The sequence below is a fragment of the Trachymyrmex septentrionalis genome, unplaced genomic scaffold, assembly GCF_001594115.1.
Source record: "Trachymyrmex septentrionalis isolate Tsep2-gDNA-1 unplaced genomic scaffold, Tsep1.0 scaffold139, whole genome shotgun sequence".
Classification (NCBI taxonomy): Eukaryota; Metazoa; Arthropoda; class Insecta; order Hymenoptera; family Formicidae; genus Trachymyrmex; species Trachymyrmex septentrionalis.
Genome location: NW_017304533.1, coordinates 182,391 through 193,961, shown reverse-complemented (window position 1 = coordinate 193,961; position 11,571 = coordinate 182,391). Strand labels below are relative to the sequence as shown.

Here is an 11,571-nt window from a genome sequence, read left to right as displayed (position 1 = left end):
TAATTAACTTAGAAAGAAAGAATAGATATAAAATGGATATATTTAAGAATATATTTAATAAAACTCCGGGGCTCTTCTTAGCACTAGAGGCCTTCGTACACCTCTTTGCACAGCTTTGTATATATGTATGTCTTCAAAAAGTCTGAAAACGCTAAAATATTTCGAAAACGATCAACTCTAGCGAAAAATATATAAAAGCAAAGTAGGACTTCAAAAAATCTACCTAACTGATGCTAAGAGATTGATCTTAGGTGGAGTCTGCAAGGTCATATGAAGGTCAAGTTGATTTTTTTAAATAAAATTCCCCATTTTTCATTGCATATTCTTATAGCACACCTCGAGAGCTTTTTAAAATATTATAATAAAATAATTTTTCATGAAGTACTTTCCGAGTTATAAGGCTTGAAAGTTACAGTAATGTCGACATTAGCATTATGCAAGGTGACCGATCGACAACTAAAACCTCTTGAACCTCGTTCAGGATCATGTTCTGGATAACATTTGGCAAAATCAAGGGCAATAAAGGTTATATCTCTTATCTTCATTTTTACGCAAAAATTAATTTTTAATACAAAAATGAAATTAAGAGAAATAATCTCCAATGGCCTTGATCTTAACAAATGTTATCCAGGACATGATTTTGAACAATATTCAAGAGGTTTTAGCCGTTGATCGGACACCTAGCATAATGCTAATGCCGGCGATACTGTATCTTTCAAGTCTTATAATTTGAAAAGTACTTAATGAAAAAATATTTTATTATAGCGAAATTTATACTTAAGCGAATTTTATACTTAATGAAAAAATATTTTATTATAGCGAAAATAAAAACTACAAGACTATGTAATAAAAAAAGAAGATTCCTATTAAAAAATTTAACTTGACCTTTATATGACCTTGCAGACTCTACCCAATGTCAATCATTTTGTCATCAGTTTTTTATCATCAGTTACGTAGATTTTTTGAAGTCCTACAACTTTGGTTTTATTTTTTTTTTCACTAGAGTTGATTATTTTCGAGATATTTTAGCGTTTCCAGACTTTTTGAAGACTCTGTATATGTATATTTATTGTACTTGTATATAATTTATTTCAAGTACAAGTGTACAATACACAGGAAAAACGATTTTGCGGAAGTATTCAAAATTTAGGTAGATATAAATTTGAAAATATAATTTTGTTAGACCATCAAAATAATCAATGTAAGACATATTAATGTAACATTTAAGCGTGATGAGAGTAAGGCTGCAGAAAATTTTGACATTCTACCAGCTTAAACGTACATTTTTTTACATAATTATTTTAATAATTCAACAAAATTATTTTCAGATCTGTATCTAGCTAAATTTTTAGATGCTTAGGTAAAACCATTCTTTCCGTGTAGTTTAGCTACAGAGAGAACAGAGATTTCTTCTAATTCGTTTTTCGACCCGAGAAACGATTCTTCCCCTTGACGGAAAATATCGATCGGCGGTCTAGTTTTGCGAATGGTTATCCGCATATTAAGGGAGAATATTAATTGGTCTTCCGATTTTATATCGCGTGTTCTGATTTTCAGCTGCAATTAAGCTTTTAGAAAATAAAATCCAGAGACTAATTGGATGACGGCAATGTTATCGTTTATTTTTTTCTTTCGAATTTCAGTATAGAAATCACGAGCGTCACTCAATAGTCTTTCTTGAAGGAAGAATCGCCTCCAAGTCGAGCCGAGACATCCGCGTGGCGAAAGAGTACATCCGGTGATAACGGAACACCCCATGTATAAACGCGCACGCCACGGCCTCCGCTCCGCGCTTCGCCCACGCGGTGAATAATCTGAACCCACGAAAGGTTACATCTATTCCGTTCTTCCGCGCATATCTCGTGACGTATACCCCTCCGATGACGACACCCACGAAACCGTATCCGACCGTAAGCACCCCCGTGTCCCTCCCACCCCCTCGCGCGGCCTTATGCGGGTCTGTTCCTGTTCGTGTCTCTCCTTACATCTAATTGCCGGATTTTATATATTTCACTTGTGTGGACGACTATCGAGAATACAAATGTATTTCTTCTTTTTTTTTTTTTATTTCAAGAGGAATGGCATGCGAAGAAATGTAAACGATAAAACATAAACGGCAAGAGATTTTGACGAATAAAAATCGAGAATTCTTGAGAACGTAAACCTACATTTTTGAAATTCTCATTTTGAAATTCGGATGTAAACGATCGATTCGCGTATTTTGTTTAAGTCTTGCTGCTTACATTATTGTGCATGTCAAGACGGACAGATATCGTCTTTAGCCGGCACGGTGCGTCTGCGAAAAGTCTATTCTTTCCACTTGTATCATCTACATGTACGTCTCTCTTCGCAAGCCCTCTTTTCCTTCCCTTTCTCCGCTCAATCCGAATATATGTATTTCTTTCACCTTAAGTGTACTTTTTCCAAAACTAAGAAAAACAGATCTGCAGAGAAACGAAAGTAGATCCATTTAGCTACATGTTTAATTTAACACTTATGTTGATATATTTAAGTTTAACGAGTAGAAAAGAAAATGTGGAAGCTGACCTAATTTTTTTTCTCTCAAAAGTTCAATAAAAAAAATCAAGATTTTGTTAAGAAGAAGAGAGAAAGAGAGAGAACTAAAGCATTATCTGATTAATATATTGTTAAACCTGTTAATATACTGTTAGCGTCAAATTTAATTTAATTTAAACCGATACTGCTTCTATTCAATATATCGTTTTTTATACTAAAACAACGGATAAATTTGAGACTGTTACTTAGGCACTGTATAGTGTCAAATTTATCCATTGTTTTAGTAACAGTGTAAAATTTATCCGCTGTTTTAGTACAAAAAAAAACGATATATTGAGCAGTGGCGACTTAAATTAAATTAAATTTGACACCATAGATTTAACAGTGTAATGTTTCCGTACATGAAATACGAATACATAATAGTAATAAAAAAAAAATAAAAAAAAATAAACTGGCTAAAATTATCACGCGCATTAATAAAAAAAAATTCAAATTTTATTATTTTTAATAAAAAAAAATCGCACTCTCACCAACATCAGAATAATTTTGCGAACAGGACAACCAGAATTTTCCAGATTTTTTGCGCAATTTTGACAAATTTCAATTTTGTCGCTGGGTGTACGGGTATTGTATTTAATATCACTTTACTCGCAAATTGTTGTATTTGCATCGGCGGAAATTAAAAGGATGGCTCTCTCGTGCGACATTGGAATATTCAGAACACGAATTCACCGAAATTACAGGAACAATCAAGCCGCCAAAAATATATAACTGATCCAATTTGCGATCGTCACGGCGCGGCGCGGCGTTCCACTTCTGATGGAATACCGTGAATTATGGAAATGGAAAAGAATATCTCTGTCATTCGAGAGAAATTATATTGTAGCCGTTCTATTCCCTTCCCTTTTCCCGAATGCATATCACAGTTATCCTGATTGGCCGGATTCTACAGTTTCCACACATCTACAGAGTTTTCATCATCGTTCGAGTCACGCAAGTCTGCGACATCGTCGATCGTTTATACGTAATAATACATGATATCGCGTTTCGCCAGTCGGATACTTTTGACCTGCCATTCTTACCGCACACTCTCGCCAGGCGGGCCATTTCTCCCATTATACGATTGCCGATTGTCGAATCTCCGCGCGACGCGGTCTGCACGCGGACCGTTGCTCTGAATCCTGATCGACACGGCCGTGGGGCGCGCGACATTTTGCGACGTGTCGAGAGATTCATCCTCCCCGGATTGAGAATCCGCGGAAACCGCCGCGAACGCGACGAGCTCCGAAAATTGAGAAACAGGAGAACTTGCGCGTGTACGCGGAGAACAGTAATTATCCCAGATAACAAGTTGTGACGTTACTTATTGTCATTTTGACATCAGAATGACGTCTTTAACGTCAATTTTCTCAGCTTGATATCTTCTAAGTATACGGAAAAAATGATTCAAGTATCTAAATTTATCTACAAGAGATATAGGTCTGAAAATAATTCTAATATAGACTACGAAAATAATTACACAACAGGAGTATTGAAAGAAAATGAGCAATGCTGCAAAAAGTTTAGACATTCTAGCAACTCTTACAGTTTGAGTGACGTCCGTACATAATTATTTTGATGGTCGAATAAAATTTTTTTTCAGATCTGTATCTATTTAGCTAATTAATAAATTTTAGATACTCGAGCAAATCGTCCTTCTCGTGTGTGTACTCGCGATAAACGCGCGCTAGTTTCACCCTGTTCAACTTTCAACCTCTCAGCTTTAATACACTTTTTCAAATCGTTCAAAGAGAAGGGTAAAAAAAGCGAAGGATAAAAAAAGCGCGATCACGGGAGAAACGGACCCAGCCAGCGCAGCGAGGCGGCACTAACCCCGGGGATCGTGGCCGTCGTCGCGTTAATATCGACGACTCGACGATTAGCGGCGGTGTTCAGCGCGTTCGACGGGGGCATTCGCGGACAACGTCACGGATGTCGCGGACACCGCACGGATGGCGAAGGGCGAAGGGCGGTCGGAGATGTATGCGACAACATGGGGAAACCTGCCGTTGCGGTCGGGCGACAGAAGACCTCGCGGCTTCTCTCTTCGGTTCCGCAGACGGGCCACGCTCGGCCGCGCTCGATGATTTTCCTCGCGGCTGTCGCTCCGAGTCCGCAATCTTTAACCCACGCCGGAGCGTCGTGTCGCGTCACTCGCGCTGCGTACGCGTGCGTGAGTGCGTACGGTACGTGCGTGGGTTCGCCAATGACGCCAACACGCGCTTGGACGACGCTTTTCTCCTTTCTTTACGTTACGTTACGCCCGTTACGGAATCGCGACGAAGCGACGCGACGACGCGGCGAACTAGGCTAGGCGGCCTAGGCGCTGCGCGGCCACCCGTTCGAACGTCAACCCCCCTGGAGTCCGTCCCGCTCGCCGCTCGCCGCTCGTCGCGCGCGGCGGCCACGGCCCGCGGCTACCTTCGCACAATTAAACGATAAGCGGCGATCGAGCGCGCGACTCGCACAATTTAAACGTCGTCGCGTCTCTTTTTTTTCTTTTTTAGCCACCGATCGGTGACGAGGTCGCGCCCCACGATTTTCCCGTGATCCACCCGCTTCCTCTTTCCCTTCCCTTCCTTTCCTTTCCTGCAGTTCCTACATCGCGTCAACTTGAATGATCTCGCGCGCTCCGCATACGTGGTGTGAGTGTGCGCGTGGTGTGTGCGCACCGCCCGCTCAAAGCATCACGCGGAAAATCAATAGCGCTTTCGTGTATGTATGAATCAGTGAGAGCGCGCGCGCGTTATGTGTGTGTGGGACGGCAATGACGTGAAGGTCCATCCTGGGTGCGAAATTAAGATCTATCCAGATAAACTTGCGTAGCTACAAAACTATATACATAAAGAAAATTATCCAATCGTATTTCTATCACAAGGTCGCGTATAAAATGCAATTGAATAATTCTCTTTACGCATACATTTATGCAGTTATGCAAGTTTGTCTGAATAAGCCCTTATGGATCATGGAGAATGGTAATTTCAACAATTTCAATTTTGGCAAAACTAATGTTACGATGGTCTCCATTCTACACATGGGATTACGAGTCGGTCGATTAAAAAAGTTTTCTAGTCTTTTCATATGATATGAAAACATTATTCTCAATTTCGAATTTTGATTAATTTATGATTAATATTTGTAGACATTCCTAATTTTTTTGGACCATATAATTTTCTTTAAATAATTTTCTAAACTAGCTAAAGTCTTAGGAGGATTTTAAGTAATTTAATTGTAAACAAAATTAATAAAGAAGGATGGGGAATGGGGGTGAAATTTAATTTTTTTAATTTGAGAATGTCTAAAGAACATTTTGAAATAAAGGAATAAAATTTTATTGCTTTTTATTTTTTATTATTTAAAAAATAGCAAAGCTTGTACGGTAAAATACATGAAAAGTCTTGTGAATCTCCTTCTTTTCTTTTTTTTTTTAAGCTAAAGAATTTCCTTAAGTCTCCCCTGAGTAATCGCGGCGGCCATGTTGGAATTATGACGTCAGAAGCGAGAAATACAAGGTAATTCATTAATTTATGTTGTATGCCATTTGTAAATAAAGACAATTTGAAATGAAATGACGAGATTGCTTTAAAACACTTGTAAGAATCGATGAAAACTGTTCTTTCTTCCCTTGATAGTCAGTAAATGGTCGTAAAAGGCACGTAAAGTGAACTTATACTCGGGCAGAAACATACGGTCTGATAGCTGTTGAAGCGAGTAAAATATACGCTTTCACATATAAAATTCCAAGATAACTTTAGTTTTTATCGATAATTACAATTTTGATAAGTACGAGACAAGTCACATTTTCACAATTAAGCAAATAATAACGAAATGACATGCAACATAAATTTCGTCACTTTTCCACGCCTATAAGTTCAACCATTTATTGTGGCGAGGCGTTGTAACACATAGCACGAGCATACAAGCACGAGCTCATGTACATGTGCTCACTTTCGGCACGCCGTGCTTGTATGTGTGGGACTACATTTTCGCCAGATCGCCATCTGATTCTGTACCGCTCAGGAGTACTCAAGAGCCTTAAAAACATATTAGGTGCATTTCTGCAAAAAAGTAACGAATTGCTAATTTATACCTTCCATATAAAAATAAATGTTATATACATGAATATGAAACAGTTCAATAAGGTTACACACACATACAATATTTAATATTTTTTTAACAATACTTATAATTTTATAGTTTAAATTATCGCCAAACTTTCTTTGTTACCTTCAAATTCAACCTTAATTTTTTACATAATTTTTTTATTTTATTAAAACATATAAATATCAATAAGTTGAAACAAAATCACTATATGTATAAATAAATCAACAAAGTAAGATAAGCATCAGAGAACTACGGTCAAAGTTAGATGTTAGAATAGTATTTCTATATGTATTTTACATTTATTTCAGATATATGATTGTGCATCGAGAGATTACTTTTGCATTACTTGCAATACATTCAACTGAAATAATATTTTTATAAATTAAATTGTTTGTCGAGATGATATTACTATCAGGATCTTAAACCTGTCAACATATACTTACTATATATAAGCAAACATCCTTAAAGAAAATAATTCGCATGTTGTACAAAGAAGACTCATTCTAAAATGTATAGTGACTGTACAAAAATACATATCTTTTTATTTGTAAATACTTTAAGAATTTATTAAATTCACTTTTGTTTATTACGTAAATACAATTTATACAAGAGTAATAATAAACATCTGGTAATTCTTAAGGGTTTTTATGTACAAATATTTACAGATATGCATTTGCGTGTTTTTGCATTCTCACTTCGTTTCTTTCATCAGTGGATTTTTTATCACAGGACCGGTCCCTTCACAATGAATGCTGTCATAGGTCCATTTGCGATTATTCCTAATAAAGTCGAATAAATCGAATAATTATTTTGCAATAAAACAAGTTAGATGTTTCGCAAGATACCGAAAATTTCGTAAAATTACCTGCAATCGTGGGCACATTTTGGAGAAGAACACTTGGAACACGGAAAATGGCATCCTGGACAATCCAAACTCAAGCAGTCGCAGAGATCATCCGATGTGCGTATAAAAATGCCTTCATCGTTGTATAGGTGCTTCCTGTAGCTCTGGTACAATCGACGATACAGCTTGCGTTTCTCTCGTTCGCTGTGCTCTGGATCAAAGTTTCTCAAAAACTTTTTGCTCAAATTATCCACAGCTCTCTGTCTCGAGCCTCGAGTACTCTTCTGTGAACAGAGCACAAATACAATTAATCATTTTCCTTTTCCTCAGTGATTAACCGATTGTTGAGTAACCGATATGCAAAAGTAGCTATATACAAAAATATAAAAAAAAATTATGTATTGTATTGGTATCTCTGGATTCCTCTTGGTTACAAATTGAACTCTTTAAAAATGTGCTGAAATAGTAAATCTCATACAATTAAAAGAGAAAGACGGATCTAATTGCAAAAGAAGTTAAATCCCTACTATTGTAGGAAGAAAAGTACAAAAGGAGTTAAATCCTCATATACTTACTGTTACAAATATACATAGTTATATTCATTAGTTATATTTAATAAAAATAGCAGGCATTTTATTCCAAAAGCTAAAGTTCTTTCTAGAGGCAAGTGCATTATATTTTAATAAATATAAATTATATTCTTCATTTCATATTCCACACATTTTGCTAAACAATGCATTGTAAAACAATGAATTTTTCATAGCTTTCAAAAAAAAAAATTTATTAATAGCGTGAATAAAAAAATTGTACGCAAGTTTCTTTGCTCCCGCCAAAAAAATTCAAATGGAGATATACATATAATAACTTTTGCCAATGGACTACTCAATTCTATGTGAACAATTAATCCCTCGTTACTTATTAAATGCTATTTATACGTATTATTACATTTCATACAAATTTCACATTAAAAAAAAAAAATTTAGTGATACTTTTATTGATATTTTTGAGCTTTCACAGGTATTTTCTTCAAACAAATCAAATGATTTGCGTGTTATCTCTGTATTCTAATATATTGTTAAATGCCAACATTTCGTGAACATTGCAATTTACTTAATTAGGGTAAGAAACATTCTAACATTCTAATCTATTACAGTAAAGTTGATAAAGTTAACTGCAATGTTCATTCAACAAAATTCTTGACATTCTTTTTTGAAAAAATTTGCATTTATTTTTATCTACAGGATTGGCTACGTTCAGCAGAAGTTAGCGCTACATTATAGTACATCAGGCTATACTTTCAACCGTTCGAAAATTTTATTAAACGCTCTTAAAATTATGGTAAGCATAGTATGCTGCAAAAATTAAATTACAAAATATAATAATAACTTCTTAAACAAATTCTGGTAAATATAGAAAATATCACAAATATTTATTGGGACATTAATCTATATCATAAAAGATGTAAGAATTTTTTTACAATAATTAATAAATTAAACCGTTTCGACTTTATTTAGTTATTCTCAGCCATTACAATAATAAGAGTAATTGTATAAGATTAAAAAGTTATTAACAAATTATTAAAAATAAAATTAAATATTGGAAAGAATATAGAAAAATAGTCAACAAAACCATATCAAAGGTTGGACGATATACTATAGTAAATAAAATATTAAACATTAAATCTTCTTTATAAAAGTTTTCTTGTAAAAGTTGTCAAAACTTTCTTCGTTCAAAAAAAAAGTGAAATCAAAGGTTAAGATTTTTTTTTAAGTCGTAAGATAAATGAATGGTCAAAAAAAATCGCATAGTTAAAAGTCTTAAGATATATTTAATTTTTAAGATATGAATTCTGTAGATAGAATCTGTAAAGAGATATGTCTAAAACAGTAAAAAGGCTTCTTGTCAAAGCAAATGCGTGTTAAATAATTACCACATATGTTTTTATCATAACTACTATCATTGTATTTACCTTTTCGGCAATTATTTTCAAATTCAAACAATCAAAATATCTTCTAATCTATTTTGACAACATAACTCAAACGACTATATAGCAAATGTAGCTTTTTAAATTTTTTGATAAATACCTATGAATTTACAACATACTTGTTATGCATTTAGAATTTTTTCTAGCAAACTGAAAATATCCATCATCTAACATTAGTTTTCCATCATTACAATGTCAACTACATATAAAGATAAAGGTTATAATAACTATATTATAATTTATATTGTTTTAATATATATTTAATACTGATTTATGAATGACAATTTTTAATATTGGAAAGAATTATGATTACTTATTGTTAGCAACATGTTTGAAAATAATAAACCGCTGACAACCGCGCATTCAACAAATTTTACAACAGTTACAGAGCTGCTTTTTATGCTGAACAACGTAGCTATTGTAAGCATCATTTTATCTTCCTTTTACAAGTAATGAATGATAAAAAGTAGAATGAAACTCACAGCTCGTAAGCGCCAAAATCAAATGTAGCTTAAGCAATCTGTCCTTTTCAGCTGAATCTTGCACGATTCATCATTTCTTTCTTTCTCCAACATGAAGATAATAGAAGGAAAGAACTGTACAAGGAATGAACTATACAAATTCAGCTAAAAAGAACAGATCTATCAGGTTGAAACGTCAGAAATATCTCACACAAGAGTAATTACGTTATAAAACAAACCACGCGAGTAATGTGAGATTAAATGAAGAGCTCACTCTTTCGCTACGCGTAGCTGCTGGATTGCTCGATGAACTTTCGCCGGAACTCTCCATTCTTTGATTGTCGATTGATCGCATAATAACACATAAAAGCTTCTAAGGAGAATTCAAAAATATTTGTCGCGTTTGTCCTTAAATCCCTACTTGTGATAAATAATTCTGGAGAGGTTTTTGCTAAAAAATAAGAAGAATCTTGGATTTGTTCAAGTTAAAACAAGTGAATTTTATACTTTGACATTCGCAAAATAATTTAAGTTATGACGGAGACGAGCTTATAAAAATCATTGAAATTAAGCTTACTTGACGTGTTTTTGCATAAAGCAAAAGAACCTGACAGAAAAAAATGTTACTCTGCCTCGTGAACTGAGATATTAATCGTTAAAGACAAATATTCAGGTTAGGAAATATGTCACAATGCGATCAAAAATAGATTCGATTGCTGCCAGTTAGGATAAAATCACACTGTGCGGAATAAAAAAAATGCGTAAAGCCTTAAACACAATGCGAAGGAATAGCGATAGCGATAGAAATAACACTATTTCATTCTATCAGAAATTAGATACACTGGAATATACACTTTCAGGATAGATTGAAATCATGTTATTCCTATCGCTATTCCTTTACATTGTGTTTAAGGCTTCATAGAAGCAACTCATCAGCGTTATTCTGAATAGTCTTAAGGACTGCCGCACACAACAAGTCCGTTTACTGTCGTTCGACTGTAACAGGACTATAACAGAGGAATACTCGACTGTAGTTGGTTGGTTCTTACATTCTGATCCGGTTTAAATCCTCGGTGAAAACTAGGCCAGTGACTGTAGGGCTGGGTTTTCACTTGACGCTACAACTCATTGACGCTACGCTCATTTTCAGGGTCAAAACAGGTCACGTGATCAAAAATTGACGAATATCAAGTGTTTGGACGCTGAAAATGAGCGTCGTAGCTTCAAGTGAAAACCCAGCCTAAGACGTAAACTTAAACCAATGAGCCAATCAGGATATTACTTTAGATCTACATACTCTAACGGAAATAGAAATAGCAATAAACTTATTCATAAGACGGGTTTCAACCAGTTGAAATTCACCATATAGAGAGGTTATGGATAAGTTTACTGTTATTTCCATTAGATTACGTAGACCTAAAGCAATATCCTGATTGGCTCATCGGCTTAAATTTACGTCTTATGGCGCCGTCCCATGTACACGGAATCGGAACAATATTATGGATTTCTTACTAGAAATCAGTTCACTAGCATTCCGTTCCGTAAGAACGTTCCGTTTCTCTACTGCATCAGAACTACCGGAATCATGGCTGGAATATAGAGATGATATGAAATTAATCTTG

The 11,571-nt window shown here is 35.0% G+C and overlaps 1 protein-coding gene across 2 annotated transcripts; it reads right to left on the bottom strand.

Annotated features, from left to right (window-relative positions):
* Positions 1–7,293: 7,293 nt before the first annotated feature.
* Positions 7,294–10,871, bottom strand: LOC108745372 (ARL14 effector protein). 2 transcript variants are annotated; one of them, XM_018481502.1, is made up of 4 exons: positions 10,527–10,871; positions 10,224–10,400; positions 7,526–7,788; positions 7,294–7,439 (listed from the first exon to the last, which is right to left on the bottom strand). In XM_018481502.1, the coding sequence occupies exons 2-4, from the start codon at positions 10,302–10,304 to the stop codon at positions 7,352–7,354; spliced, it is 432 nt and encodes a 143-aa protein (XP_018337004.1). In that variant the 5' UTR covers positions 10,305–10,400; positions 10,527–10,871; the 3' UTR covers positions 7,294–7,351. The 2 variants fall into 2 exon arrangements, with proteins under 2 accessions (XP_018337004.1, XP_018337005.1); XM_018481503.1 differs by lacking the exon at positions 10,527–10,871 and having other exon boundaries at positions 10,224–10,499.
* Positions 10,872–11,571: the final 700 nt, after the last annotated feature.

What these genes read in the sequence shown, in the direction of transcription:
- LOC108745372 (XM_018481502.1), bottom strand. Translation starts at nt 10,304, where the DNA reads ATGCGATCAATCGACAATCAAAGAATGGAGAGTTCCGGCGAAAGTTCA. An exon ending in CAGCTACGCGTAGCGAAAGA is followed by an intron (nt 7,789 to 10,223) that starts GTGAGCTCTTCA and finishes CTCTGTTCACAG; the next exon opens with AAGAGTACTCGAGGCTCGAG. An exon ending in AAATGTGCCCACGATTGCAG is followed by an intron (nt 7,440 to 7,525) that starts GTAATTTTACGA and finishes CGACTTTATTAG; the next exon opens with GAATAATCGCAAATGGACCT.